At 50.4% G+C, this 18575-nt stretch overlaps 1 protein-coding gene across 5 annotated transcripts in view; it reads right to left on the bottom strand.

The window, feature by feature from the left end:
* Window positions 1-18575, bottom strand: part of NFASC (neurofascin) — a 68317-nt gene that overhangs the window by 28950 nt on the left and 20792 nt on the right. For 3 of the 5 annotated variants that reach the window (XM_054181544.1, XM_054181547.1, XM_054181548.1), the window contains exons 5-19: window positions 16598-16709; window positions 15407-15591; window positions 14671-14802; window positions 14217-14360; window positions 13703-13814; window positions 13438-13604; window positions 12705-12852; window positions 11956-12080; window positions 11022-11057; window positions 10134-10235; window positions 9834-10031; window positions 8762-8832; window positions 7889-8111; window positions 2169-2291; window positions 1387-1560 (exon numbers count right to left, since the gene is read on the bottom strand). In XM_054181544.1, coding sequence (XP_054037519.1) covers window positions 1387-1560; window positions 2169-2291; window positions 7889-8111; window positions 8762-8832; window positions 9834-10031; window positions 10134-10235; window positions 11022-11057; window positions 11956-12080; window positions 12705-12852; window positions 13438-13604; window positions 13703-13814; window positions 14217-14360; window positions 14671-14802; window positions 15407-15591; window positions 16598-16709 — 2052 coding nt within the window. Of the gene's footprint in view, window positions 1-1386; window positions 1561-2168; window positions 2292-4326; window positions 4532-5796; window positions 5913-7888; window positions 8112-8761; window positions 8833-9833; window positions 10032-10133; window positions 10236-11021; window positions 11058-11955; window positions 12081-12704; window positions 12853-13437; window positions 13605-13702; window positions 13815-14216; window positions 14361-14670; window positions 14803-15406; window positions 15592-16597; window positions 16710-18575 lie in introns of all 5 variants that reach the window. The other 2 variants (XM_054181549.1, XM_054181545.1) reach the window with 2 other exon arrangements.

Genomic DNA, 18575 nt, shown 5'->3' with positions numbered 1-18575 from the left:
TTTTGAGGTCAAACTTTGCCATATTTCTCTAACTTCAAACTGGGATTTGACTCTCTAATTTTTCTCGCTGCTTAACGGCCAGTGCTTTGTCCTTTTGCTGAGTGGCAGCAGCTGGTCCCTGGGTGCCACCACCCGTCTGTGTCCCCGACCCTGTGGCCAGGGACCCTTACCTTGTCAGGCTGGCGTACGCTGTACCCGCTATTTCCCGGTACAATCAATGAAGCAATACACAACCGCGGCTGGTTACGGCTGTTATTTAGCCGTGCTCCCCTAACAGTCCCTGTTACCAGCGTATAGACACAAACGCAGGAAAACAAACGTATATGAAACACCCAGAACTATTGATTCTGCACCGACAACTTCAAGCCGATCCCTGTGCCTGTGCACTTTGTTCAGCAAAGCTCCTTTTTTTGAAGCAATGATGTGCCCCCTCCCAGGTTTGCCAGGGTGTAATTTAACCGATTTTTTTTTTTTTTTTTTTTTTTTCCCATCGCAAACACAGCCCCATCTCCCATCCTGGCCCGTCAATTAGTGGTGCTGGAGCCCACCTAAGAGGTGTCGGGAAATATTCCATTTCCACTGGGTCATCGGTAGGAATTGCTTTTCCTACTCAGCGCCATTAGTTGGGGAGGGGGAGATGGAGGAAAGGAGACAAAAACTCCATTAAATCAGAGCACTAACCAAATCATAGCTCTTTTAGCAAACGCTAAAGAAAGGAAAGAGCCAGCTTTTGTCTCCACGAGTTCCCTCAGGGCTCCTGAACTTTCACTTAGTTTGATGAATGTCCCACAATGGGCATTTTATCTTATTAAGGGATCCAGGAGTTGGGGCTTCGCTTTGGAGGGTCGGGTCGGCGTCTGGTTATGGGGTGACAGGGAAGCGGCACCATAGCCCCTGCTGGGGTGCACTGCCCCGAGGATGCAGCTGCTGCACCCCTTCAAGACGTGTAAAAATCACCCTCATCTGCCCCTTATTTAGGCAGATTAGAGGGCAGAGGGGCGGATTAGAGCTTCACCTTTTGCAAGAAGAGAGCGTGATGCCCTCCTGATCGAGGGCAGGTAAGGAACGCTAATTGTGTGGGGGTCAGTGAGATGGTCCCTGGAGCACAGGACAGTCCACCAGTCACCAGCATTTCTGCTGCAGTATTCATCCTGGTCATCCATCCATCCATCCATCCATCCATCCATCCATCTATCTATCCATCCATCCATCCATCCATCTATCTCTGCCGTAAATAGTAGCTGTACACCAGTTACCACCTTGTACGGGCTGTTCTGTGCACCACCTGATTCCCTGACCTGTAGTTTTCAACTGACGCATGTACCATCACCTCCCCTCCATACCCCCCCCCACAGCAAAGCCAGGAGCTCTTGCTGCTGCACCTACCTTCGTTCAGCAAAGCTGGCGACTCCTCCACTATGGCTTCTCCTTCTCCCACCTGGGTCCGTGCGCGCAGGAAGAAGCGATAGCGCGAGATGGGGTCTGTCCGCTGCAGGGTGAACCTTGTCTGGTTGGGAGAGAAGTTCTCTACCAGGGTTCGGCCCGTTTTGGTTCCATTAACTGGGGAGGAAAGGCAGGTCGTGGTGGCTTCAGCCTTGTCGCAGAAATACACCGTGCCATCTCCCTCGTCCCCTTGCCCCCAGGGCCGACTGGGGGCCACATGCACTCAGAGCTGTTGAATACACTAAATCTAGGGCAGCTGGTGACTTAGTGGCTGGGGGACGTGCTAGCGGGGACATTCGGGGTAGTGTAGGTGGCCAAGGAAGGGCACGGCACAAGTGGCAGGCTGTGCTGCCCCGGGCATCGCACTGGGCTCTGCGGAGCGTGCTGCGCTCTGGGCAGCATCTCCTTGCGTAGCCAGAGGAGCTTGTGTTTGAGTGAGCACATAAACTACTCAGATTGCACTTAAAGGTCTTTCTAAATCAGAAACCAAGCTTATTTCCCTTCGGTGGTCGAGTCTGGAGAAGGGCTGAGCACCCGCCACCCTCCCTGGTTAACTGCGGCCGCCCAGCGCTGCGCCAGGACCCCTCTCCATCGCCAGCACCTCCCGTCTGCGGCTGAAAGTCCGCAGGGAGAGCTTTCTGGGCTAGGTGAGGGGGCAATTAGCAGCAAGGAAAATAGTTAAGGACTTAACGATTATCACTAAGAAGATAACGTGTGGAACGTACAGGCTTGATATCTAAGGTTGTATCCTGTGAGGACTCCGTTGGGATGCTCTGGGTGATCCCACTCCAGATTGATGCTTTCCAGATTTGGCTGTCGGATTCTTAAATACCTGGGGGAGCTGGGCACTTGGGAGGAGGATGGGACCGGGAAGGAGGGGGAAAGAAGAAAAAAAAAACATACAAGATAACATACCTTACAATACGGTATACATCGCAGGCTGACCGATACACTCGAGACACGCGTAAATACATGCACAGAGAGAACACACACGCGCGCACTAAAAGGCAGAAACCGCTTGAGCAAGAATCTGTGCCAGAAACCATGCGCCAGCCCAGGGTTCGCAGCAGCGGGGTGTGCAGGGGGCAGCAACCCCAGCAGCTCGGCATGCAGCCCCAGCGCCCCCCCGTACCGCTGCCTCCGGCGCACAGCTTGGGGAGGCACCGCGAGAGCTGCCACAGCCGTCAAGCGGAGCTGTGACCGTGTTCATGTCCCGCTGCTGTAGGGCTTTTATCTATATTTTTATATATATTTGTGTGTATGTATATATATTTATATATATTTGTGTATATATATTTATATATATATATCTTTGTGTGTGTATATATATTTATATATATTTGTGTATATGTATTTATATATATCTTTCTATATATTTTTTTTTCCACTTTACTGGTCTCGTTTACAGCCCCCACCCAGCCCATCATTTCCACCTCATCCGTTTATCTGTCGCAACAGGGAAAAACAGTACAGCAGCTTCTCTTATTGCAAAGGCTCTCTGTGTTATTCATGCCTAGAGCCCTGTAACAGGGAGCCGGTGCAGGTGTGCAGTGGTCCTTACCCCGAGGAACGGCTGCTTTTATGGCTGCTTAGTCAAAGCTAGTAAAGGAAGGAAAGCGTTACACATCCTTGAATGAAACTGGTCTCCTGGTTTACTCGTAATTGCAGTGTCTTGACTGGGGAAAGAACTTGGCTCTCTGATCTGAGAGATCGGTGATTTTTTTTTTAAAAACAGAAGTATTTCTTTTAAACAGAAGCTTTGCAGAATATCATTCAATCTCCTGAACATTGATATATAGTCAATAGAAGGAAAAAAAAAACAAATCAGCAGCTTACTTGTGACAAGAGTACAATCTGCTATAATCCTTTCCATCAGTGCCACCCACATGTGCGTGTTCCTACCCCAAATGCACGTATCTGCCCCGAACGCACCATGCCGCTGGCACACAGATAAGCAGCGCCATCAAAATGCACCCGACTGTAAAACCGCCCTACTGGAACAGAGTCCATTCTTTTTAAACCAAATCCTTAGACAACGGTGACAGCATCCCAGAAGATGTTAAGGAAGAAGGAGACAGGCCGGGGGGATGCTGTTCTTGTGCAGCAGGAACAGACCGAAGAGGAAGAGGGAGACCCCACAGCATTTTCTGTCAGTTGAGACAGGTTTTTTTTTTCCCCAGTCTCTACTGTTTTCTCCTCTTGCGTTTTCGTAACATACTGTGCCAAAACCATCTGTGCTCTGGCAAGGTTCACTGCCAGGCACTGAAAGTGCAGCTCCAACAAAAAGTTATTGGCGTGTCTATAAATAGCTCCTGTCACAGCAAGAAAATTAAAATCTCCAGTTCATCCTTGACACGAGCTCTTTAAACAGAAGAATGAGGCGCTCTTGCCTTAAAAGCCTGACGGGGGCATTAGTGACGTGATTTCAGAACAAAAGTACTTAGGTCTTACAGAGATTTTACTGCCTTTTACTGAGCGCGATGAATATATTCCCTCCCGTTTGGGCGACCCGCCGCTCGGGGAGGTGCGGTGACATTTGCCAGTCAGGCAGCAAACGAAGGGCACGGCGCTGAGCCTCTGGAGAGGCTTCGCAAACGTTTCCCTTGTTCAGCCTGAGAGAGACTCGCCGATGTGTTCAGAGCACCTGAAGGGGAGTTCAGCTTGGTGAGACAGTGCCAGGAGTGGCTGCAGAGATGTCACCTACCCCGCGGTGACGAAGGCAGCGCCGTGTGACAGTGACGCTGCCCGGGCTTAGCTAAAAATGGTCCCTAGAGCATCTTCCCAGCAGCATCGCGGCTCCCGCTCCAGAGCCGAACCACCCAAACCTCTCCCAGCACGTGTCCGAGGGATGGTACCTGCAATCCCCCCCTCCCCAGAACATACCTCCTTCGGGTGTGGGGAACTCCTTAACTTCACTGCGCGGCCCGTCTCCTCGCCCGTTGGTTACAACCATCTCAAGCTTGTAGTTGCTGTAAGGAAACAGCCGGGACACTATGCCCCGGTTTCGGTCTCCAGGAAAACTCACATACTGCCGTTTTTTGGAGACCCACAGGTTCTTCAGCAAACTACTGTCTCTCCAGAAATAGGCCTTCAAGAAACATGCATGGCAAGTGAAGCTTTTCCCATTTAAGTGCAATTGTGGTTTGTTTTGTGTTTTTTTTTTTTCATTAACAAAGCAGAGCAAAACTTCGCCTTTCCAAAGAGCAGCTCTGGGCTGCAGAAGCCTTTTAGAGCAATTAATGAAGCTCCACGTCCCCCCGGCGAGGCAGGTCAGTGGTGTTACCCGAGGAAGAGGATGAGCACGGGGTTAAGTACTTATCGAAGGTCCTGGAGCAAAACCAGGTAAGCTCAGGCTACAAAAAGAGCCATTTCTGGCTACCGAGCGAGAGGCATCGAGTGACTCTCCCGTTCTACCCGGGTTAGTACCGTCGCGGTGTACAAGGAAAGGTGGGACGCGTCCAGGCACAAAGGAAAGTCTGGACTTGGAAAAAATCTCCCGTTCGAAGCCCCGACTGTAAATCTTATTTCATGCAGAAATAAGATTCATTCATAAAATAGACCAGAATGACAGAGCAGAGGCAGGGAAAAAAAAAAAAAAAGAAAGCAGCACCCAGGGAGCTTTCTTTATGTCCAGCGGATTATTGGATTTTAAATGCTATAACTGTTTGTGGGACGTGTGCTTTTGGTAACGTCGTAAACTCTGCTAGAAGGGGCTCTGTCCAGACTTTTGCTTGTTTTGAGCCTCTGTACACAAACGTGGGTGTTTTACCTTAGCAGGACATGAACAAACATGATCCATGCCATCTTTAGTCGCCAGTTAGTACAAACTGCTGGGTTTAGGCTTTGCGGGGGTTGGTGCTCATTAAAAGATGATGCGGGTACTTTGGGGATGACACAAAAACTAGCCTGTGTGTACATATCTGAGGTCGTTCCCCGCCTCCCCCCCTCCAAGAGCCAGCCAGCCCATGGTTCTGGGCAGCTCTAGAGCCAGGAGACACCTCGCTGTGTGGGCAGGACCCCCCCGAGTCCCTCTCTGCGTGCTCAAGGGCAGCCCCACTTGCTTTGTCTGAACACCCCCACTGGGAAGGGCCACCCAGCCCCGAGCCCTGGCAGGGGGGGCAATGGGAGATGTCCCCAGCCCCCTCCAGGTGCCGCAAAGAGCAAACCAAGGCACATCATCCCTGGTGCTCAGCCCCTGTGCTCTGCACCTGGCCACGGGAAAAGGGTCCTGATGGCCGGAGGAGAGTTTTCGGTCATCCCCATGGCAGGCAGCGCCATCGCCGGGGCCACCACGCCTCGCGAGCGGGTTAGCTGTGTTACTGGTCAGTGCCGACGGGATTTGGGTGTGCTCACTCTGTACTCCTTGAGCTGTCCCTGGATGGTGTCCAGGTGCACTCGGGTCCAGGTCAGAGCAATGGCAGTGCTGTTTAAAACTCTTATCCTAACATCCGTAGGCGCAGCCTTGGGATCTGAGTGTTCAGGGATAAAGGAGAGTGTAGGTTAGGCACCCAGCGGGACCCTGGAGGTCAGACAGACGGACGGACGCCCCTCTGCCCTCTTTGCCCCACACGCCGGCTCTGCCATCTGCGGGCACCACGACAGCGTTCTCATGGGGATAACCATCTCTTTTCTCCCTCCTTCCAAAGATTTCCAAATCTGATGAAGATAAACCAGCAGCAACAGGCCAGCTCTCAGCTTCCTGGCTGCCCTCCTTGGGGGCGAGCAGACCCTACCACCCTGTGAATACACCGAATAGCATCACTCACCTCTGTCCCCCTCACTTTCTCCCTGGCATGTGCGCACTTTAAAAGCTGATCAGTGGTTCTTTTAGCAGTGCTTGCACAGGAAGAGGGGGAACCCCCCCTATATTTCACTCAGCCAGCCATCATGAGAATATTTGCGATACAGTTCATTGTAGGGCTTCCTACAAACTGCTGCAAGGAACGTATCAGCAAGGAAGGAACCTGGGTCACCACAGGGTACCACCAAATCCCTCCCCCTCCCACTGCACCTGCCTGGCCACCGTGAGACCCAAGAGTTACAAAACCACCCGCTGTTTCCACATCCATTAATCTGAATTTGGCCAGAACCTGTTGTCGATCCAGTTGGGGTTTTTTACCTCCTCTTTACAGGTCACCTGCTCGTATGTAGAAATCTGCAGTGATTTGTGAAGCAATTCAGACATGACAGGGCAGGGACTAGAGTTTTTTGTTTGGTTTTAGTTTGTGGGTTTTGTTTTTTTTACCTTGTCCCACCCCTCGGGACACGGGCAGGAACACATTTATCTCTGGGGTGTGATAGGGGAGCTCTGGTCTCCCTGGGTTACCTCCGTGTACAGCACACACGTGCAGGCTCATTCACATCCTCCCAAAACTCAAAATTATTGCACAAGTTTTCAACTGAAACTAGAAAAAAACCAGCCCTGGTAGTGCACAGACAGGTAATACCGAGATGAGGGTGCAGCTGGGTGCTTGTGGAGCTTTTCCAGAAACAAGTTAGGTCCAGTTTTGCTTCCAGTGCTCCACTCTTACCCCAACTCCCACCATTTCTGCCCGTTTTCCTTCCCGTTGCCCTGTCTCCTCTGGGAGAAGATTCCCAGCTGGAGGATGTGTCTGTCGTACGTGCTGTCTCAGCGCCAAGATTGCAGATTTTCTTGAAATTGCTGTGCCCTGTTTGTGTCCCCTTGACTTCAAGCCTAGAGTCAGGGACGGTTACCTGCCTTAGCTACCTTCCTTCTCGCGAATCCCAGAGTCACACAGCCAGGGACCCCCACCAATGCTGCAGTGTGAGGAAATAATATATATATTGATATATATTTTAAAAAAGCTGTTGGCAGCAAACCACATTATCCTAACAGAATAAGGATAATCGTAGTTCAGAGTCTTGGATGCTACAGGCGCAGAAGGTGATACCAGTAGCCCAGAAAAAAGGTGAAGAGCGAGTTAAACAAACCGGCTGCTGTTCCGTGTGGCTGTTTTAAAGAAAGATAAGCTGAGCCAATGGTGTGTTGCAAACAGGAGCCCAAGCTGGGGTTTAGCTGGGGCCTTATATCAGAGAGGCACAAGAATCCAGTTCAGTTCAACCAAGGCCCTTTTGGCCATTCTGAGATGAACTTGGTGCTCCACAGATGTCAGGAGCAAAAAAATTTAATGCACTTTATTGGCATACAAGCCAGAGCTCATCTTAAATGAAATCTTACCGTCTTGCACCGTGTTATCTGGGTCTTATAGAGAGCAAGGGTCTAAGTGACCCTTGGGTCACGTAGGCAGAGCCCGGAATGTAATCCAATGGCCAAATCTCTTTCTTCCAATGCCTGGAACTGGATTTTTGTGCCAAATCAAGCAGTGCTGTGAACGTGTCCCGGTCACAGGTGCCAACCCACTGACCTTGGCTGGGATCCTGCCCTTCTGAAAAACTTACGATCTCTGGCTGAGAAAATACTCACAATCTTCCCCCGAATAGCCGATGACGGTGTCAGGCTCCGGTGCTCTACCAAAGTCATTCTCTGCCTGCACTTTGATCTCGTAGGGAACGTAGATGGGTGTGTTCCAGACGACATGCCTCGGTGCCTTCACTGTCTCGTTGTACCAGCTCCCTCGGGGGTCCCTCCGCCTCCATCTCACAATGTACCTGAGGTTGGGCCCATAAGCTTGAGTTGCATTCAGAGGCTTAATGGACCAAAACAGAAAAAGAAAGTGAGAAGGAGAAAGTGCAACTCTATTTCTCTGCCCTGGAGCTCCAGAAAGTTCTGTTCAGCAGCTGGTTCTTGTTTCACGCTCCTTCAGCGAATCTCAAAGGAGGTCAATGCTTTTGTTCCCAAAGAGAGACATACCGGGTCCTTGCCCTCCAGACCCAAAGCAGGAGCAAGAACCATATCCGTATATTCAAGTCCGTATGCAATCTCTGCATACTCCACTGCAATCTCTATCCTCCTCACAGATGCTGGCTTATTTGTGGATGACACCTGCTGGTCCACGAAGAAACGCAAGAGCTGGTCTGTAAGCCCTATGTACTGCTTAAGGAATCAGACTCGGAGCATCCTCCCTAATCTGTATCTGTGATCCTACATCTTTTCTTTGGCTTACGTTGGTGCAAATTACTGGTTTTATCACAAACCACCTTCTAGGCACTAACAATGGCCTTTCTTGTAGATGCATCTCCCGCTTTTTATTGCCTTTAGGATCATTAAGTTTGCGAGTTTGCGGTATTCTGTGTGGTACATCACACGTGCTGGAGATGCGGAGCTCTCTATATCTCAGCATCTGTGGCCCTAATGGTAAGATGCTGGGTGGCTGTCAAGCATCAAAGAAGAACTCACCGTCCAGGTGATCTCCATGTTGTTTTTTTGGGTCCCTGCACCTTGAACTCCTGTTGGATTAATTTCAGGACCTGAAATTCGCATTGCAAAAAAAAAAAAAAAAAAAAGCACTTTATAATGTTGAAAAAACAAGCATTTGAGTGGTGAAAAACCCTCTACTGTGCAAGCCAAAAGTACTTCCAAGAGAGAAGTTAATGGCCTGATTTTTCCAGAAGTTCCCATTCAGGTTAATGGAACATGAGACTCTCAGCACTCTTGAAAACCAGGCCACTTATTTAGGAGCCTCTTTTTTTTTTTTTTTTTTTTTTTTTACCAAAATGTCCTAAATCTTTGAAAGACAGCCATTGTGAAGCAACCCCAGGAGCCGAGTCTGACACTTTTGAAATCTGAAACAAGAAGAGCAATGTCGAAAGCCAACACTAGGTGCCAGCAGATATTGCAGAAGTATCTCTGCGTTGGTTAAATTAAGAAATGCAGCAAAGCTACCGAGCTGCTTGTGAATTCCTCGTATGAGTTTTCCCAAGTATTCTACAACGTACAAAGCACCGGGCACACAAACTGAAGACCCGAGTCCTGGTCGTGGACTGGAGCACACTTTCCTCCTGCATCAGTCTGGGCTCCTGGCCAGCTCTAGCAGCGCACAGTGAATTAGCAGTTTTGGAACAAAATGCCTTTTGCTTGTGGCCAGTTTACTCTTCAGTCTAATTTTCCAAGAGACTTCTGAGCTTCCTGTGGTCAGAAAGGATGAAAGGCTTCCTTTAGAAAGCTTCTCTGTAAGGTGAAACTGGGCTTTCCTTCAACAGACTCTACTGGAGCGACCTTTGCATAAATCTTTCCATTTAAGTTTTGCTGCTCTGCAGAACACCAGTCGTGGGCTTGAGGATGTGATATATAAAATTTCACCCCAGCACATGCATGGAGCAGCTCATTCCCTCACCTGTGGAAATCTCTTTCTGTTATAGGAGCTGTGATCAGACACCACGAGGGAAGAGTCTACATGGAGAGTGGTGGCCAGATGCTAAAGAACAACCTCAAGTCACCTCGGTAGAGGGACCGGGTGGACGGTACTCACGTGCCCCGTTGGTCTGGTAGCGTTCGGAGGGCACGCTGGGCAGGCTGCTGCCCACGTCGTTCACCGCAATCACCCGAAACTGGTAGTTGACGTAAGGAGAGAGGCTCAGGACGGCCGAGTTGACGCTCCCGGGGTACCTGGAGTGGTTGTGCCACATGCCAGGTTGGAACCGGTCCTCCTCAAACTGGACGATGTAGTCTGGGGGAGAGGACGGAGAGGTGGGGGTGAGGGCTCAGCTCACAAGGGAAGTTTTCCCTCCGCTTTCGGGAGGGATACGGGGCAGAGGGTCTGGCAGCTGACCTGTGATGGGGCTGTTATTGTCATCGCCGGGGATCCACGTCAGCCGCACGCTCCTCTCGGCCAGGTCTGTCAGCTCCAAGTCACGGGGCCGGTCGGGTCGTTCTGTTGGCCGAGTAACGAGACAAATTAGGCTGGGATCGTCCCAGGAGCTGGGAGTCCCAGTTCCCATCGCTTCTCCCGGGAGGGGAAGCCCTGGCCGTCTTGGCCCAGCCCCGTGGGAGGACACGTGCTCTGTGGCACGATTCACGTCCTGCAGCTCTTGGTGGATCAGTGCAATTTTTTAAATACAAATGTTCTCATGTACTAATTGTGCCTTGAAACTCCAGCTGCCCCCTGTACGACTGATGTTACCTAGTGGTGGAAGCACAATATAGTGGCTTAACAGGGGGATATATGATCTTACAACAAACTACACGCAGCTGTCCAAAATATCAATGCAAACAGATAGAACAGAAAGGGCACCAAGCCTCAATGAAAATACAAACTCATTAGAAAGTGCTCTGGGCACAATTCTGGTTTCTTTATCTGGTCACAACCCACACGGTCGCATGGAACCAGCTCATGCAGTAACAGTAATAACTGTTTTCCAGGTAAAGGTCAAGGGATTCAATGTGATTTTGTTTTTCTCCCATCAGGGCTCTCACCATTTCCAGGTATGGGTAAGGTGATGCTGGCACTGGCACTGTGGGACACGAAATGATGTGACACAGGACTTTTCTACCCATGGCCATCTGGATGGGTTTTCAAGGACAACGCGGACAGGACCTGGAAGCATCAGCTCCCAGCTTGTTCAGCCGCTACACCTAGATTTTCTGTTGGCGTTATTGGCAAGGCAAACCAAAATCAATTTACACAATAAAATAAACCCAATGAATTAGTGATGATTACCTTTAGGTAAGTCTCTCAAACGGTTAGCAGGGACAGCTGCAAGGTAAGACATTGGTTGTTAACGGTGTTAGTTTAGTCATTAAGCTTGGGTGGCCAAAGGAGCACCTGGCAAATAGAAGGTTACACACAGAGTTACAGATTTCAGAAGAATCCGATCCTGCCCGGGGACCAGAGAAGGTACCTCCTTCCCCCAGAGACCCCCAGACACGCTCTGCACGCCTTTACTCATACTTCTCGTACGCAGCAAAGGGGAAACATCAGCCTGCTTTGGGTTAATTAGCAATTAGGGGAAAAGGAAGGGAAATAAATCAAGCCCAGCCAAATTATTAGGGACAGGAGATTCATACTGTGCTCTGACTTTTGTAGGGCCCTGCGGGTCCTGGCTGGTTGGGGCACTCCCGTGAACACAGCACGTCAGCAAGATCTGAGGTGGCCAAGAGCAGGGGCTGATAAATCTGTGTTTTTCGAGTAGATCTCGTCGGGGGAATGGGTTTAGGTTTGTCACTCCCCATATTGAAAAGGGGACCTGCAAGGCTGGGAACGGGTCCCTCACCCCCGGCTCTCCAGTGTTGCTCAGCAGCCTGACATTCGCTTGAATTCACTTACAAATTTAGAACTGTTCTCACAGAGCTTCAACATCCACGTTTGGATATTTTTAGCTGTATGTAATAACTACCCTTTTTTTTTTTTTTTTTGGGTCTCAAACGCAGGTTTCCTTCGACTCGGATTCGATGCCATTGTCAGTGGGAGATTAGGCAGCGCGTCCTTGCCGAGTCCTGCAGCAACGGAACAACTGCTGGGCCAGCGCCTCCCCGAGCATCGCTGCTTCAGAGGACGAGTCTGTGACCACGGATCACCCTTTCGGTCTGACCTTGAAGTCAGTCTGTTGTATTAAAAATAATACCATGCCAGGACGCTGGGAGGACAGCTTTACCTAGTACGGTGAGGTACGCTTTAGCCGAGTCCTTGTCCAGCTCCGTGCTAGCCACGCAGGTGTAATCCCCTTGGTCCTTCTCAGCCACGCCATATATTGTCAGACCGTCATCTTCCTTCTTCATCCTTAAAGGGATGAGAACGATAATCACCCAACTGTGCCTAAGCACATTAGGCAGCAGGATGGAGGTCTAACTGTTCTCTGATAAAACGCGTATAAAAGCCTGAAGAGAACGAGGAGTACATCTCTGGTCTGAAGGTTTTATCAGCTAAGGATGTGTTGAGTTATTCTTGGAAACCTCATTTCCTAAGGAATCGGTGAACGCGCTGTGGTATCTATCTGGAATAATCGCACTTTTAGGAAAACGGTCCGACCTCTGCCTGGTTCATGTCCCGTAATCAGATCTCACTCCACGAGAAGGGAGCCAGCTTGGAAAGGAAATTACAACTGTACCACTCGCAGCAGATAAACATTAATTTTGAAGAAGCTCATTATTAAACCACCTGTTTTATCAAGATGTCCTAATATACCTGTAAATAAAACCTATAGTCAAAGTCTTGATTTACTGATAAGTCAATTTGAATTGCTAGGCAGTGTCTGTTGGCAGGAGCTAGTAACATTACAAGTATGAAGAACAGCAAATGTTGCCGAGATGGGAACTCAGTGTTTGTCCTTATTAGCCCAGGTGACTCCTGAAACGTTCTGTAAAAAGTCCGACAGTTCTGGGTTTGAAACTGCTAAAGACAGACCTGTTTCCCATGTACAGGGGTGCATCGTCTTTCAGCCAGGTGACGGTGAGTTTCAGCGTCGGGTCGTGCTTTATGCGGCAGTGGAGGCGAGGCATGGAGCCCCTCTTCACCACCTGATCTTCTGGTCCCCTCACGATCCTTGTTGGGTCTGCACAAAGGCAGAAAGAAAGCGTTAAACACCCAAACTGCTGGGTCTCAGCTCAGGAACTCAATGAAGAGTGGCGTTACTTGGAAAAGACAAGCAGGCACATCAAGCGTTCGTCGAGCTTGCTAGAGTGAACTGTCTCTGATACAAATAAATTAATTTAACAAGCCATTAATTCATGCTGACCCTTTAAGAAAATACCCAGTTTTCGGAGTCAGCAGTCAGTTTTGCTGAACAGGGAAAGCCCCGGTGGAAACTTGATTCAGAAAATGTTTTGTTGCCATCAGTTAACCCTGATATACACTTTGGATTTCTTTTTGCAATGCTTAATGGCATCTCACAGCTCAATATCCACATCAAGTCCTTCTACATTTTCAGTATATGCACAGACTTGGTCGGGTTTTTTTCAACACTAAAAGGGAATCTCTGCCCTTTTCTGGATTCCAGCTCCAAATTATGTAGCGCCTGTCCTGCTGACAGACTGCTGGAGCACACAACCAACCCTCCCTGAACCTCAGTTATTATTTCTGCTGCAAGTTTCAGAAGATCCAAGAGACCGTTTTGACCACGAGCCCTTCATTCCCTTACCTTTGACCTCCAGGCGAACCTGGGCCTCCGCCTTCCCCAGGATGTTGGTAGCCACACAAGTGTAGATGCCCTGGTCCTCCTTCCGAGCCATGTTCATCTCCAAGCTCCCATTCTCATGTGCCTTGTAGTTTCCTCCATCCAGTGTGTTCCCCTGGCCGTTCTTAAACCTCACAACACCACAAAGTGCTATTGTAAGGGAAGAAAGAGCAGGAAACCTCCCCTTCCCACCCCTCCGGGCTGGCAGGGGATGTGCTGCAGCTCTTACCATCTCAAGGTGGGGATCGGCGAGCCAAAGAAGGGGCAGTCGAGTCGGGTCCTGTTGTTTTGAATCACCCTGATGAGCTGGTTGCGGGGGGCCAGTATCCGTGGAGGCACGTCTGCAAACGGCAAAAAGCACAGCCATTGAGAAAGAAAAGAAACCAGTTTCCAGACCGCTGCTCCCTTTCCAGTCTTTTCTTCCACCCTCCCTTCTCTTTTGTTCGCTCTTCCTTGGTGGCACTTTCAAGACTCAGTAGAGCTTCTCCATTCCCTCTCATCTCTCCTTCCCTTTCTAGCCTCGCTACACGAATCGGCTTACATCTGAGCGCCAACAGGACTTGCTCAGCCTTGCCTGGCTTTGCAGGTCCATGGCGATGGACTTCTGCTCCGAAGCCCAGCTGCAGAGGCCATGTACAAAGGTATATCAGTCTCAGAGTAGCTAACGACAAAGACGAAAGCAAATAGAGAACTTCTGCAGTGAAAACTTGAGTATAGGATGTTCATCTGCCATAAGTACTTACCCAGGACGCTGACAAAGGCATTGGCGAGGAGGTAGCCGTGCTCGTTGGATGCATTGCATTGGTACACAGCACTGCTGCCGATCTGGGTGTCTCGAAATACAATGGTGTCTCCAGCCACCTCTCGGCTCGGGTTGGGGGGAGAAGCTTCAAAACAGACAGCACTCTTTAAATTAAATTTTAAATTAAAATTCACAAGACTCTCAATATCATTACGCATCTTTCCATTTCAGCCGGGATAAAACCAGATGATGGCAGATGACCTCCGCAGCCTACAAAGACGCGGTTCCCTCCACTGGCCTTGTCTCAGACAAGCAGGTGGTTTATGTGCTGCGATGCCAGAGCCCACGCACACAGCTCAGCACGGTGCCTGGCACCACCTCTGGCTCTGGTGGCCAGCCACGAGATCCTTGGCTAGGGTTTTTTGTAAAGGAGGAACAGATTCCTCCTTGCTCACCTTCTATAGGCTCGCCGTTCACCAGCCACTGGATCGCAGGCTTGGGGTTCCCGTTGGCTCGACACACCAGCCGGCCGTCCTCGCCGGGGGCCAGGATGAGGTTTTGGGGTTCGTCCAGCCAGTATGGAGCAGCTTTAAAATACACCAATGTACCAGTTTGAAACGCAGCAGTACTACCTCGTCCAGAATGCCCTCTCCACTGCTCCCTGCTGAACCAAGGCGAGGACACCACCGTCCTCTCGAGGGGGCTTTCTTGGGTGCGATGAGAGCGGAGAGTCCCCTTCCCCCACTCTTTGCCCACACAAAAACGCAACCATTTATATCAGTGAAGCTCTGCTGGGATCACATCTCATGCTGCTTTTAGGGCAGTCTGGACAAGAAGCAAGTGTGACTGGATACAGCACAGAGACAGCCCCCACAGAATGACCAATGACCCCGCTCCCACTTTCAGACACTGAGACAAATCATAGAATCATAGAATCATTTAGGTTGGAAAAGACCCTTGGGATCATCGAGTCCAACCATCATCTCCACTCTACAAAGTTCTCCCCTACACCGTATCCCCCAACACCACATCTAAACGACTCTGAAACACATTCAGGGATGGTGACTCCACCACCTCCCTGGGCAGCCTATTCCAGTGTCTGACCAAAAAAATCAGAGCATCCCCTCCCGTGCACCTCCCTCAGCTTCTGGTTGCGAAGGTAAAAAAGATGACAAGGTAAAGATGACGTACCCTTCACTCTCACCGAGATCGTGTGGCGGATGCTGCCCATCTTGTTTGACGCCAAGCAGAAATACTCCCCGGAGTCTTCCTCGGAGACGTTGGAGATACGAAGAGCCTTGTTAAAGTTTTCCAGCTTGGTTTTGCCTGCTGGGAGCTCGCCTCCTTTCTTGTACCACATGATGTCTGGTGCTGGTCTAAGGAGAGGGAAGGAGATAAATGCTTTTGCAAGACAAGAAAAAAATACTCCTAAGAAAACAGTGTGGGTTTCCACACTCGGAACTACTCACAGCCAGGGAGAAGGACTGATCCAACCTCTGGGCCAACCTCCTGCCTACCACAGCCCCTAAACCAGGACCCCGAGCATCACCAGCTGATTGGGGGCAGGGTCCGTCTCCTGCCTCGTGCCTGGGGATGCAGAGCGCTGGTCTGGCAGCACCAGGCAGCTGAAGCCTGACCCTGAGCCCAGGAGGCTTCTGCAGCCACATGGACCACAAACATCCTCCCCCCTCGTTCATACAGTGTGGTGAGGAGCATCCAGGAGACTTGCAAATAGCTCTCAGGACAAATCAGTATAGAATGGTTTGGGTTGGAAGGGGCCCTGAAGATCACCCAGTGCCACCCCCTGCCCTGGGCAGGGACACCTTCCACCAGCCCAGGTTGCTCCAAGCCCCGTCCAACCTGGCCTTGAACCCCTCCAGGGATGGGGCAGCCACAGCTTCTCTGGGCAACCTGGGCCAGGGGCTCACCGCCCTCACAGCAAACAATTTCTTCCTCAGATCTCATCTAAATCTCCCCTCTTTCAGCGTAAAACCCTTCCCCCTCGTCCCATGGCTCCCCTCCCTGATCCCGAGTCCCTCCCCAGCTTTCCTGGAGCCCCTTTAGGGACTGGAAGGGGCTGGAAGGTCTCCCCGGAGCCTTCTCTTCTCCAGGCTGAATAATCCTTGAATTATCCTTGGACAACAAGTATCCAAGGACACCTGCTTCTGTGAACAGTGCTGCAAACCTCAGCTCTTCTGTTTGCTCCATGCTCTTATGCTTCAAGTAGCTTATGAGAGTATTGTTAAAAGGAAGGGAATGATCCCTTTTCCTAGCCAGAGGCATTTCCACTGGTAATCCAGTATCTTGGTCCCAGGCCATCCCACTGGGGACGGCTGGGGACCACCCTCTCCCCATCTCTGCCGGCCGGGACGCGGTACGTACACTCCTGAAGCAATGCACTCCAGCAGGAGGTCCACCCCTCTCAGCACCATCTGACTGCTCGAGGTCCCGTAGGGATACATGAAGCTGGGAGTTGTTTCCGTAATCCCTCGGGCTGAAATCAGCAGGAGAGGGGAAGGAAAAAAAAAAAAAAAACAAACAAAGAAAACACGGTGCTTTTAAACTCTTTTTAAAAAATACATGGTGTTTTCGGGGAGAAGCTGTCAAGTTTCTGGCCGAGCCTGGGATATTGAACTCAGTCACGTACCTGGGAAGTAGAGAAGGGCTCAAGGTAATTTTTAAAGTAAAAAACTAAAATAAAATAGGGTAGAGAGAGGGTGCTTGGGAGGTAAGGAGGAAAAGAAGCAGCAGAGGATGGGCAGAGGGAGCTGACCCATGGGGAAAAAGACCCACACATCAGCGCCCACCAGGGCAGCACCTTTCCTGCCCACCCCTGCCTCTAGCACGAAGAAATGGGCTGGAATCAGATGAGACTTGGAAATACTGATGGACAGAACACGTAATGAAGGACAAAAGGAACACATGGGCACAGGAAGGGTTTACGTGGACAACTGAGCCGCTTTGCCACAGAGATCTCCGAAACACGGAGGATCCCGGTGCTGCCTGCGGCTCCAGCAGCACCAAGGAGGTTTCCCACCCTTACGAGGAGCTGCGGGGCCTGGAGGGACAGTGCCCTTTGGAAAGGAACAACTTGGTGACCAAAATGACAAATATCAGGACTGGACAGGAAAGTTTAACAGGAGAGAACTAGAGGAAGACACAAGACAACTCTCTACAGATACACACAACAAAGGTCTCTTTGTAGGGGGGAAAAATTAATTATTAATGGAATAAATTCCATTAATAAGTGGAATTATTAAACTAGATCAGTGAGGACAAAACAGGATGAGATGGGCTTGAAAGCAGCAGTAGCAGAGAGGGAGGTTATGGGATTAGGAGAGGGAAGAGAACGGCCGGGGTTGGCACAGGGTCACTACAAATACGGAGGCGATGGATGGGGTGCGCCCAGCGCCGCGGGGCTCCGGGGGATGCCCACGTCTATTTGGGAAGCCTCCACCTGAGCTCTGGTAGGGAAAAAGGGCTGGGGAGGAGGAGGGGAGAGAGGGCAGGGGATGTTCATGGAGTTCCCATCAGCCCCAATTAGGAAAAGCCTGGGATCGGGCTCATGAGGGGAAAAAAAAAAACCCAACCCCAGGAGATAAACCGTGCCTTTGAAACGGCCGCACACACGCGTCCCACCGCTCCCACGCACCCCCAGGTTACCGGCCCCCACGTGCTCCTCAGCCGGTTAGTTAATTATTTGATTAATGGATTACGACGGCAGGCAAAGCCTGACCCTGTCCTGAAGGGCCAGTTCCCTGGGCAGGCACACGCGGCTCCTTCCTTGCCTGCTTCGGGAGAGCATCGTTATCTTCGTTAAAACAACCAGCCCATGGCGGGGCTCTGCGGGGGGGTGACAGAGCCAGCGGCTGGATTGAAAGTCGGTATTTATCAACAGCTCCCATACCTCCGGCCAGACTCGTGAACTTCCCTCTTCTCATGCGATTAGGAGAGTGGGATATTATTTTTATAAGCCAGTATTGGCTTTTATTAGCCAACAATCTGCAGCCTGTTTGAAGAGGCTGTACGCTTCGCTCCCGCAATGAACCCGTTTGCTCAGGAGCCCGGGGCATAACCAGAAGAGATAAAGCAGCAGTGCAAGCCAAATTTTACGAGCCGTATATTAATGATGAAAATTAAAAATAAGGGAGACAAATTAGTATCCTACCCACTTGTTTAATAATCCTAACAGCAAGCCTGCATAGCTGGTAAGCCTTTTGCCTTAGCACAGCACTACTAATTAATATTTTGCTATTTATAATAGGGAGCGGCCAGAAATTCTCTCAGGCAGAGTACCGCTCCAGCTCTGAACTTGCGGCAGCTACAGCTGGAAGCTGTCAGACAAATAGCAACGTCTCAC

This window comes from Rissa tridactyla, chromosome 21 (genome assembly GCF_028500815.1).
Source record: "Rissa tridactyla isolate bRisTri1 chromosome 21, bRisTri1.patW.cur.20221130, whole genome shotgun sequence".
Taxonomy (NCBI): Eukaryota; Metazoa; Chordata; class Aves; order Charadriiformes; family Laridae; genus Rissa; species Rissa tridactyla.
Note: the sequence above shows the minus strand (reverse complement) of the source record. Positions and strands in the feature narration are given on the sequence as shown.